Below are 12,343 nucleotides of genomic sequence, written 5' to 3'. Positions count from 1 at the left end.
GTCTTCCAACAGATATCTGGGTAATTGAAGTCACCACTGTTTCCCCCTTTTTTGAAAATTGTGTAATTTGGTCTAGCAGTATCTCATTCAAGTCCTCTGACTGGCTTGGTGGTCTATAGCAGACCCCCACAATAATACCACTCTTATTTCCTACTACTTTAATGTTTACCCAAATACACTCCACTGAACTTTCATGCTCTGGTACCTGTATTTCTTCACAAGTATAAAGATTCTTAACATATATTGCTACACCTCCCCCCTTCTTTTCTTGTCTGTCCCTTCTGAATAGATTGTACCCTTCAATTTTAGTATTACAATTGTGAGTATAATCCCATCAAGTTTCTGTGATTCCATGACTATCCCAGAAAGATGAAAAGACTGCAGAAGTTCTAAGAAGCCTATTTGGAGAACTTCAAGAAGAATTAAGAAAGAAAAGGGAAATGTTCAAAAAATGGAGGGAAGGACAGAGCTCTAAAGAAGAGTACCTACAGGTTACTAGGCACTGTATTTATTTATTTATTTATTTATTTATTTATTTAGATTTATATACCGCCCTCCCCGAAGGCTCAGGCTCAGGACAGACTGTAGATCAATCATGAGAAAGGCCAAAGCTGAGAGTGAGCTAAGATTGGCCAGGGAAGCCCATTGTAACAAGAAAAGGTTTATCAGTTATGTAAGGAGCAAACGTAAAGTAAAGGAGGCAATAGGCCCACTGTTGGGTGCAGATGGACAAACTCTAATGGAGGATGCAGAGAAAGCAGAAAGGCTCAGCGCCTATTTTACATCTGTTTTTCCCCACAGGTCAAAGGGTTTAGGCACATCTAGAGATGGCAGTAGCCAAGGGATAGTGTCTGGGTGGCAGGTTGACATGGACAGAGAGGTTGTTGAGAGGCATTTAACTGCACTGGATGAGTTCAAATCCCCTGGGCCAGATGAAATACACCAGAGAGTGCTCAAAAAACTTTCCGGAGAACTTGCAGAACCCTTGTCCATGATCTTCGGGACCTCTTTAAGGACTGGAGATGTCCCGGAGGACTGGAAGAGAGCAAATGTTATTCCAAATCTTCAAAAATGGGAGGAAGGATGATCCAGGAATCTCCAGACCAGTGAGTCTGACCTCTGTTTTGGGGACGATAATGGAGCAGATATTAAAGGGAGCGATCTGCAAACATCTGGAGGACAATTTGGTGATCCAAGGAATTATTATTATTATTATTATTTAATTTTTAGACCGCCCTTCTCCAAATAGGTCTCAGGGCGGTTTACAACATAAACAGTTAAAACACAATAAAATAACATCAACAAGTCACATATAACATATAAGCATGGATTTGTCTCCAACAGGTCCTGTCAGACCAACCTATGTCAATGATGTTTCATCAGACTGGAAGGAGGTGAGTAGCGGGGTACCCCAGGACTCGGTGCTCGGTCCGGTACTTTTTAACATATTTATTAATGATCTAGATGAGGGAGTGGAGGGACTAATTAAGTTTGCAGATGACACCAAATTGGGAGGACTGGCAAATACTCCAGAAGATAGAGATATGCTTCTAGGTAACACTGTGTGTGAACGAGACCTTGGGGTACTTGTGGATTGTAAACTAAACATGAGCAGGTAGTGTGATGCAGCGGTAAAAAGGGCAAATGCCATTTTGGGCTGTATCAACAGGGGCATCACATCAAAATCAAAAGATGTCATAGTCCCATTGTATACGGCACCGGTCAGACCACACCTGGAGTACTGTGTGCAGTTCTGGAGGCCTCACTTCAAGAAGGACGTAGATAAAATTGAAAGGGTACAGAGGAGAGTGATGAGGATGATCTGGGGCCAAGGGACCAAGCCCTATGAAGATAGGTTGAGGGACTTGGGAATTTTCAACCCGGAGAAAAGGAGGCTGAGAGGGGACATGACAGCCCTCTTTAAGTATTTGAATGGTTGTCACTTGGAGGAGGGCAGGATGCTGTTTCCGTTGGCTGCAGAGGAAAGGACACGCAGTAATGGGTTTAAACTTCAAGTACAACGATATAGGCTACACATCAGGAAAAAATTTTTCACTGTCAGAGTAGTTCAGTAGTGGAATAGGCTGCCTAAGGAGGTGGTGAGCTCCCCCTCACTGGCAGTCTTCAAGCAAAGGTTGATTACACACTTTTCTTGGATGCTTTAGGATTCTTTGGGCTGATCCTGCATTGAGCAGGGGGTTGGACTAGATAGCCTGTATGGCCCCTTCCAACTCTATGATTCTGTGAAGAGACTGGAGCTTATGTACAAGAATTGAGAGACCACCTAGAATCTGTGCGAGCTGAAGCTCGTAACAACTTAGTGGCTGCCCAAAGGTATCAAAAAACCTATTATGACCTACAGGCTCATGAGAGGGTATTCGCGGTAGGGGAGTTGGTCCTAATCCACCAGTATGGGAGGAGGTGACCAATGACAAGTCCCCTTCAGGATCCTGTGAGTACCAGGTCTGTGATTCCTATTAGGTCATATTCACCTTCCTCTATTATGACTACTAGTTCCTCCTGCTTGTTTCCCATACTCAGTGCATTGGTGTAGAGACATAGTAATCCATCCTTTGTGTTCCTCATTCTTTTGGTTTTTGAACTTCCTTGTAAGCTAGTAGTTCCCTGCTTACGTAACATTCCCTGTAGATTTGAGAACTTCATCTTCAGATCTTGCCATCACACCAAGTTCTGAAATTACATTTTGCTCCCCCTTTGGATCTAGGTTAAAGCCCTCTTCACCAGGTGTGCAAGGGTTCTCCCAAAAATACTTTTTCTCTCCCTTGTGAGGTGCACACCGTCTCCTGATAGTTGTTGTTGTTGCTGTTATTGTTATGTGCGAAGTCATATCCGACCCATCGCAACCCCATGGACAATGATCCTCCAGGCCTTCCTGTCCTCTACCGTAGCCCGGAGTCCATTTAAGCTCACACCGACTGCTTCAGGGACTCCTGATAGTAGCCCCTCATATTGACATCGGAGACCATGATCCAGAAATCCAAACCTTTCCCGACTACACCAGTGATGTAGCCAGTCATTTATTTGCATGATTTTTCTTCCTCTTCCTAAGCCACGGCCACTTATAGGAAGGACTGAAGAAAACGCAACCTGTTCTCCCAGGTCCTTTACCTTTTTCCCCAGATCCACAAAGTATGTCTTAATATGTTCCATGCTCTGTTTGGCAGCATTATTTGTTCCTACATTGATGAGAAAGGAGGGATAATGATCTGTTGGCTTGATGAGCCTGTCCAGGAAGAACTATGAGATATTGGAAAGCCACTACAGTTGAACAAGACGATACTGAATTGTTAGACGGAGCAATTCAGTATATGGACTCTTCAGATGTTCTTTTGTTCACTGTAGCTCAAGAGGCTTACCTTGACCATCCACTATATCAAATTTTATTTGCTACCAAGAATCTAATCAAAAGGAGAAAGATTGAAGCGTCAGAAAAGTCACTGATGCTGCTCATGATTGAGCTCATGATATTGCGATCCTTAGAAGAGGCAATCCTTAGGTTAGGAAGACATTTATCACATCAAACACTATTCTGCCCAATAAGCAGCCTTGCCTTGTTTACAGACGTCCGTTTCCAAAGATGTAGTGCTCCATGGAAAGCTTGAGCGAGAACCATTGTGCCATCTGGGCTGAAGCAACAGTCCAAAAAACCCAGCGTATTTCCGCCCACTTCTCCAACTCGGACCTGGTTGAAAAAGAAGATATTTATTTATTTTATTTATTTATTTGATTTCTATGCCGCCCTTCCATAAGGCTCAGAGTGGTTTACATATAACATGGGGGATACATGGAACGAATTAGTAGATAACAAATACAACAACAACAATAACAATCCAATAACACAATTTCAGTGATCATAAACAATACAACAGGAATGGAACCCAGCCAAGGCCCCCGAGAGGCCAGACTGGTTCAGGCCATGGAGGGATGTCTGAGGGGGGACCTGTTGATGGTCTCAGGCAAATACCTGGTAGAGGAGCTCCCTTTTGCGGGCCCTGTGGAATTGTGGGGGTTCAGGCAGGGCCCTGATCTCTTCAGGGAGCTCGTTCCACCAGGTGGGGGCCAGGACAGAAAAAGTTCTGGCCCTTGTTGAAGACCAACGTACTTCTTTGGGGCCAGGGATCTGCAGCCAGTTGGCGGTGGCAGAGCGTAATGCTCTTTTGGGGGTATAGGCGGAGAGACGGTCTCTTAGGTACACTGGGCCCGGACCACGTATGGCCTTGAAGGTAAGAACCAAAACCTTAAGCCTGATCCAGAATTCAATTGGAAGCCAGTTGAGCTGTTGAAGTACGGGCCAGATGTGAGATCTCCACGGTGTATTGGTGAGAATCCTGGCCGCTGCGTTCTGGACCAATTGCATTTTCCGGATCAAGGCTAAGGGCAGGCCTGCGTAGAGCGAGTTGCAGAAGTCCAGTCTGGAGGTGACCATCGCATGGATCACTGTGGCTAGGTGTTCTGGTGCCAAGAAGGGCGCTAGTAGCTTGGCTTGGCGTAGGTGTGCATTAAGTCAGTCCTGGGTCTACTTGCGCCGACTCAATAGTTAAAGGCATAAATCCTATGCAAAATAACTAAACCCTAGCTGTGGTTTAGCACCGTGTCCAAACAAAGGTGTTTCTAAAGGGACTCCAGTATCTCTACTTTGCAGAACTGAATCCATGAAAACAGCAATTAAAAACAGATGGCAGCAGCCATTCAAACTTTGGAGAGGAAATCTAAGACCACATTCAGGGTTTGTTTGTTTTTTAAAAAAGGTTCCATTGCACAACAGAAGGCCCCTAAAGAAGATCCTGCCTGCCGGGGGAAGGAAAAGTGTTCCCAAGAGCCTGGCACCCATTCTTCAAAAACGGGGTTTTGCACTAGAAGCGAACACAGCTCACCCAAACCCAAGTACAGGCTTGCAAACTTGATTACCATCTATGGATTATGGGGAAATCATGGTTTTGCAAAACCACAGCCAACACAAGAAGGGGGGGTGGAAACTGGGCTAGAGAAGCCTGCACCCATAAAGGTAAATTCCTGAATTTTAAACCACACTTTGCCAACTACCAGAATTATATCTAGGGCAACAACCACTATTTTAGCTGCTTTTTTAAAAAAAGGATCTGAAAGACAAACAACAGCTACTATGTATAGCTACATACAACCTTCATGTAAAAAAGCAAACAGCTTCTGATAAGGGGGGTAGGGCTACGTGGCCTGTATGGCCCCTTTCTTCTCTATGATTCTGTGATTTCCCTATGTGGGAGGCATCTGGCAGCTCAGGGGTCCCCATTCTTTTTGAGCCTGGGAGTTCTGACAGGTGGTGGGCCCCAGAACAAAATGGCCACTATGGGAGGTCAATAAGTGCACATAGGAAGTCCAAGGGCAAGAGACAAGTAGTTTTTAAAAATGCAATGAAAAAGAGGAGAGAATAATACAAACCCTAGGGAGACTGTTTATGTCAAAACGATATTATTCTAATCTGCACAGCCAATCAGATTCCCAGTATAAATCAGAAGCCCTGCGGAGCTGAGACGACTGAAGATGGCGCCATAAAAAAGCTGGACTTCTGTTCAGCTCTTAAGCCATGCCGAGGGTCAGGAGCTTCTGCACCTGGCTGACCTGAGCAGATACGCAAATCTGCTCACCGGTCGCCCCAGGAACCGGGAACGGCATCCTGAGGGTCCTACAGATCCGTGGGGAGATAGGAGGACCGAACTCCCCGGATTAATAGCGGCCTGTGCTCAAGGTCACGATGGCGTCTTTGTCGCAAACAACTTTACAAGCTTGAAACGACCAGCTGACCTTACATTCTTCCCAGACCATCATTTACCAGATCGACAGGAGCAGAAGCTGACAGAAGCTGGAATCTGCAACAGTAAGAATTGAAAGCTTTCTGGCTTTTCTCTCTCTTCTCCCACAAGCTCTTCCCTCCCCCCCCCCCCTCAACCAATTCACAAGCGAATTCCTTCTTTCGCCGAGTGAGAGACTCCCAGCTAATTATACCCATTAACCAAACAAAGAGAGTGCTTTGAAGATTTATTGGTGAAAGTTCAGTGGGGGAATTTGACTTGATACGGAGATCGACAAACTGATAATTTGGGATCGCTCGTGCTCCCGCGAGACCTCACGAGACTTTCTGTTTATAGTTTGTGACTGCCTAGAACTATGGAAGAATTAACTAAGGCACAACTTTTCCATTTGTTATGCAAAGGAAACTCAAAGATACTGAAAGCAGTCAATAAGCTGGAAAAGGAAATTCGTGGGACTAAGGGGGAGCTTTTGGATGGAGCCCATGGTCCGGAGAGACCAGCTGATGACGTAGCTCAGCTGACAATAAATCAAGTGAAACTTCAATGTCTGGAAGTTAATCAACTGGAGGGAGAGAGTGCAAGAGATGTAAAAACCCAAAGTACCTTTGAAGAACCTGGGAAAACAGATTCAAGGAAGGAAAGTACCGAAAACCTGGAAGTCTATTCAGAGCAGGAAATGATTTGGATCAGCAAAATAAAGTCTATTCAAAAGCGACAGCAACTAGGAAGCTATCAGGAGATATTCCTGTGCGACCAGAGGAAGAGATCCAGATTGACAAAGGATTCGGAGCCTCCTCAAAGGCGACTACAAGCAAGAATCAAGTAAGAGATTTCTTTGGCCCTGACAGAAGGACAATCAGAAACACTCTACTATGGAAAAAAACACAATTTCATTTTCTGCGACCACCTGAAAGATGAGCTGAACAATGGAGTATTCTCCTGGCTTCCTGTGGGAAAAATAGCAGCAGTAACTTTTAGGACAGGTCCAATATATGAAGGGAACTGACTTTATATTATCTAAGACAATAATAGAATATATCCTTATAATAGATTATACCCTCCTATGTATCAACAACTACTTTGTTAAGAAAGATGGTAATAACTCCTAGATCAGGATTAATATGCGATGGGAATTGAATATGTATGTCAATATGTATGCTAAAAGAGGATGACAAACCATATTTCATAGGCATTAACAAGACGGCAGTAGTAATTCTTGGGTCAGGGCCAATTTATGAAGGAGACTGACCTAATATCATTTAAGATAATAACAGAACGTATTCTTATAACAGATCATACTCTCATATGTATTAACAATCACTTGGCTAAGAAAAATGGTAAAAACTTCTAGATTAGGAATAATATGTGATGGGAACTAAATATCTATGTTAAAAGAGATGGCAAACCATATCAGCTGGTCGCTTTTTCTTCACAATTTCTCTGTAAATGCTTTATATAATAATAAACAATAAAATTATAAAATAAAAAAAAGAAGCCCTGCGGAGCAGTAGCCCCATCTGGCTACAACCACTTTCTAAAAACACTGGGAGAGCACCGGGAGAGAAAGTTGGCAGTGGGTGCCACGATGGCCCCTGGGGCAGCTCCTTCAACAGTCATGGGAATCAGCAGTAACATCAGAGCCCTTCTACTCCAAGGAAAGGAGGCACAACATACACAGAAACGTTTCTTGCAAGGTTCAGTTTCAGCCCAGAGGTGGACCACGTGCTCCTTCACGGCCCAGTTCCTCATTTTTCTGTCTTCTGTGGAATCTTTTCACCTTCATTCTTTCGGGTTTGGGTTTGACTTCAGGATCACTATGCGTATGTACTTCAACTCCTAAAACGTCTTTTAAAAAGCCAAATGGGGACAGGGAGAGAATGTAAAGAACGACACCGACCTGTTCTAGCCACACACCAGATTCCTCTTCTGGAGCCCACAGGATGATGGTCTTGTCCATCGACGCTGAAAGCAATCTCATTGGCTGTTCCCTCCTTCCATCTACAGGACAAGGAGGAAAATTACCCCACTAGAAAAAACCCGGACCTTTTTATTGCCTACTAACCAGTCAAGTCGCTTCTAAGAGGAATTGGGAGACGAATGATCGGATACTGTCAGCACTACAGAGAGGAAGGAAGACATTTCCTGGCGGCAGCTACAGCACCTTCAATTCCTCCTGTAGGATTTGTAGGTGGGAAGATTCTCTGACACACGCTCAAAACACTTATGTGGGCAAGCCCTAATCAACTGGCCAAATAAACAAGGGCAAGAAAAGGGGAAGTGTCCCCATGCCATGTGCCATGCCCGCCTCTTATCAATGTGGTTGTTTTCTCCTGGCCTTGAGTTGTACTCCTGGGAGGCGCCCCTCCCTCCCTCCCTCCCTGCTGCATCTGGCTTTCCCCAGCCCTCTGTATTTCAGAGGCTCTTTGCAGGGCAAACCCCTTATAGTATGTACTGCAGTGGAATGCGTAATAATCCCACTCATTCCTCAACACCTGTATGTTACCCAGACAAACTGTTTCCTGGTTTCACACTGCAACAGATCAAGAGAATGTAGTGTGGGGGGAAAGCTTCACACCTCAAATCCGGTCCCTGGGGGGCATGGGGTCAGAAGGTATAATTAGCCTGGTCTAACATGGTCTTCAACAATGGCTACCTGCCTATGAACCTCCTGTGACTGCTGCCTGTTTTCCTCCAGTTTTCTTCCAGTGCCTGGGACTCCGGCGTGTTTGTTCTGAGGGAATTTGGGGACTGTATTCCTGCCAATGGCAGCAAAAAGGGACACAAAAGAATCAATGAATCATGTGGCCAACTATGTCTTAGGAGCACAATGAAGAAAGGGTGAAAATAAAGTCTCTTTATTGTGTTTCCTCTAAACAAAGTTGGAAGTTGATGTCCTTGTTTCAATTGTATTTCATCAGCAGCAAAATTAAAAATGAGAAATAAGATAGTAAACAATAAAAAAATATAAGTCCCAAGTTACAATTTCCAAGAATAAATGAGACAGCTCTAAGAAGGAACCAAGCTCAACGTGGCTATTTTAGCTTGCCTTGCTCTAGTCAAAGAATGGAGGGAAATGAGTGGAGATTAATTAAAATAACATAATTTTGTATATTGCCAATTCTTACTGAGCAATCAGATTGAGGTACTGCAGTTTATAGTGCATCTGTCCTCTAGATAGTTACTACTTCATCAATAGGCATTGAGCTCAGCATATAATTACCATGACACCCCATTTGAAGGGATACTTACAATAAGTCAGATCATTCTAAATTCAACTGGAACAATATGAATAATCCAAGCAAAGAATTAAATAAAGGCATTCAGTTCCCATGAATGGTTAAGACCACGCGGTTATAGAGTGCAAAGTCTAAAAACAAAATCGCTTTCTCCCTGGAGGAGTAAACATGAACAGTCCCAATGGTCATGTTTTTTTTCCTTTTCAGTACCTTTAAGGCAACAACCTTAAAGCTGCTCTCTGAATGTTGTTTCTTTATAAAATGTTGAATCAGAGGATTGTCTCCGGTTCTACTTCTGATTCGGGAGCAATGTTCAATAATTCAAAAGAGGCACAGCAGGAGCATAGTGCAAGAGGTCATTCTAACACGCAAGGCAACTGGCCAAAGCAAGGCAGGGTGGGAGTAGAAGGATAAGGCCAATGTCCCATTGTCCCTAAAGAGAAGCAAGACAGGCCATCAGCACTGTCTAACCTCCCTGCCAATGGCTCTCCAGGGTCACAGGCTTCCAAATCATCTACTATCTGGCCCTTTGGAAAAAGTCTGTCTTCGGATCCTTTCAACCAGGAATGCTAGGTGGTCAGGCCTGGGACCACTGTTCAAGGGCTGGGATGTTCAGGAGCAGTCTCCCATCTAGGCAGGATACTGAACTGTTCATGAAGACCAGAAGGAACGCATCTCCATTTCTAATAAAAGCCATGCTGACTGTGCTAAGGAACTTCTCATAAAGGCTCAAGTGGTGGCCGGGAAGCCCACGCAGGACTGCGTGGCAAGAGCTGGCAAATCTTGTGCGGGAACATCAGAGGGGCTCCCCTTAAGCATCTTAAGAGTGATTGCTAAGGAAGCACTAAGAAACTTGATAGTGTTTTCTACCCATGTCAGTTGGACCCCGGAGATACAGAGTTGTGCTATCCCAAAAGCCTCGCTGACAGCACCATTAAGCTGGAGAACGCCCAATAAGGAATCACAGGGATCAAAATCACCTTCTCCAGTCTGAGTTTCCTTATGAGTTCAGCGAGCTCATTTCCATGATTCATGGGATCCCCAGGAGAACCCTTCCCCCCGTTCCTTTGGCATTCTGTCCCTGACATAAAGGAAGTGATAAAGACCCTTAAGAGCAGGAAACTTCTTTTCAAAGTCCAGTCCAGAATGACTGGCCAAATATTTGGGCTCCCAATCTATCTTTGGGGACGTCCAGAGAGGGGGCGTCCTAGGCCTGTGGAATGGGTGGAATCCCTCCACTGCAGCAGGGAGTCAGATAATCCTCCTGCTTCTTAGTTCCCCAGCTGATCAGCCTTCCTCCTCCAAGGGAGCCATCAGAGGGAAAACAAAGATGACCCAGAAGTAGCTCCCAAAAGCTAAGCAACAGCTGAAGGAAAAACTACCATTATTGACCAGGCCTGTATATCCTTCTAGATCCCTACACTGCGACTCAGCCACTGTCAAGCATTACTTTTGTCCCAGCTGTAAAGGCCATACAGCTTCTCCAAATTTCTTCAAGGATTCTGCAAGACAAGAGCCCCAAAGACCCACCTGCACTGCCATGTTATGCGGAGGGGTTGCAGAAGGCCAGTTCGCCAGGTTCCAGCACACAGCAGTGCCCGGCTGACACTCCCACTCTGCGCAGAATGCTGCAGGGGAGAACATGGGGCTGGCAGGTCCCCCTCCAGCATATGACATAGCAGCGGCAGTGTGTGAGATGACACTACAGGATTTCGCTCTTCTTCTAGTCTTCACATCCCTGACTACCCTACAGGGCAGGTGTCTTGGGCAGCAGATATTTGCTAGATCCAGTCCTACACTAGGCTGTAGTTCGCACCTTTATTCTTACCTGTGAGAAATGAAGGCTGCCAATGGACTGCGGAGACCCAGTTTTCATGTCCAGCTAACACAGAATCCAACGTCACAGCAAAGGATGTGTCCAAACCTAACCGCAAAGCAAAAGCACTATTGGGATCGAGCCAACCTCATAGGCTAAGGCTCGTCAGATGCAAAATAAGCCAGTGATGCAATCCAGGATGACAGTGTCCCTGTCTACTATCCCTTTACATTGCCTGAAAGCAATGAGATGCTCATTGTATAGTTTCTAAGTTCTATGTAAACCACCCTGAGCCTTTGGGGAGGGCAGTACATATAAATAGATAATAAATAAATAACTACAAGCACAGCCTAGATCTAAGTTCCTGCACAATAGCTGAAAGTTCAAAACAAAAATAATTAGTTAAAGCTTCAACTGTTGATATTTGAGATCTTAAAAAAAATCAAATACACTCTAATCTACATTTTAGTGCCCTCTTAGAGATGTGAAGGCTTGGGGATAGAAAAGCTTCAGAAAAACCCTCCGTGCAGCTGTGGTTGTAGAAGAGGAAGCACCCTCCTCAGAACAGCCGCCCCCCCCCCAGAAAAAAAATCTTTTGTGGCTTTTAGGGCACATGGCTGCCAACATTCCCAGGATTCACCTGGCCCAGGATCAAACTTCCAGGAGAAGCATTCACCTGCACTTGCCACTAGCTGGTGGTTGGATGTGACCACAACCAGACAGCCACAACTTGGCAACATGAGAGTTAGATCATGAGGAGGAGGAAGAGCAAGAGAATGAGCTGCTCTGCATGCTGGGGTCCAGCTAGGAGTGTTGCCCCCCCCCACCCACCCACACACTGCCAATTAGCATCTTCTTGCTCTGGCAACAGGGGAGGGCCTCTGGGAAGAAAACTTGTTTCCACTTGCAAAGTACTTCTCAGCAGCTGAAAGGAATATAGTGACACTGATATCAACCTATCTTTTTGCTGCAACAGCAGTAGACAGGAATAGCCTCCTGGCCAGGAATGGAGGTAGACTGAGGAGGGCTCAGGAGAAGGACAGGTATGTTCGCCAGAAAAGCTGAGGTAAAGCATTTGGAAAAGCCACATCCACCTTAAACCAGTTAATAATTCAGCTGTAGAGCAGAAGAATACTTCATTACTGATTCTTTTCCACAAAAGAATGGCAAACTTTACATTTAACCCTACCAAAGGCAGTTCTACACAATCTGGGGGGGGGGATGCCAACACAACTACACACAAAATACAGACTTACCACCATGATCTTTCATAGTGAAAATGTTCTCCTTCAACTTAATAACATCATCTTCTCCAGATCCCAGAAATGATGGTGAAGCTGCATGAATCTTCCAGATTCTAATCAGGCAGTCCTGGGCACAGCTTGCCAGGAAGAGATCTCCGTCTTTAAAAAGAAAGAGCAGGAAAAAGGAAGATTTAAATACTGAGACCTTCTGTTTCTGCCAACAACCACGTTATTTCT

At 44.8% G+C, this 12,343-nt stretch overlaps 1 protein-coding gene across 5 annotated transcripts in view; it reads right to left on the bottom strand.

The window, feature by feature from the left end:
• ELP2 (elongator acetyltransferase complex subunit 2) overlaps positions 1–12,343 on the bottom strand; it is a 111,148-nt gene that overhangs the window by 73,197 nt on the left and 25,608 nt on the right. For 4 of the 5 annotated variants that reach the window (XM_077309702.1, XM_077309700.1, XM_077309703.1 and 1 more), the window contains 5 exons: positions 12,119–12,265; positions 10,875–10,970; positions 8,468–8,566; positions 7,708–7,808; positions 3,572–3,703 (listed from right to left, as the gene is read on the bottom strand). In XM_077309702.1, the coding sequence (XP_077165817.1) occupies positions 3,572–3,703; positions 7,708–7,808; positions 8,468–8,566; positions 10,875–10,970; positions 12,119–12,265 (575 nt within the window). The remainder of the gene's footprint in view (positions 1–3,571; positions 3,704–7,707; positions 7,809–8,467; positions 8,567–10,874; positions 10,971–12,118; positions 12,266–12,343) is intronic. The other variant, XM_077309701.1, reaches the window with a different exon arrangement.

Source organism: Paroedura picta, chromosome 14 (genome assembly GCF_049243985.1).
Source record: "Paroedura picta isolate Pp20150507F chromosome 14, Ppicta_v3.0, whole genome shotgun sequence".
NCBI lineage: Eukaryota > Metazoa > Chordata > Lepidosauria > Squamata > Gekkonidae > Paroedura > Paroedura picta.
The sequence above is the reverse complement of the archived record's forward strand: the minus strand, read 5'-3'. Positions and strand labels throughout refer to the sequence as shown.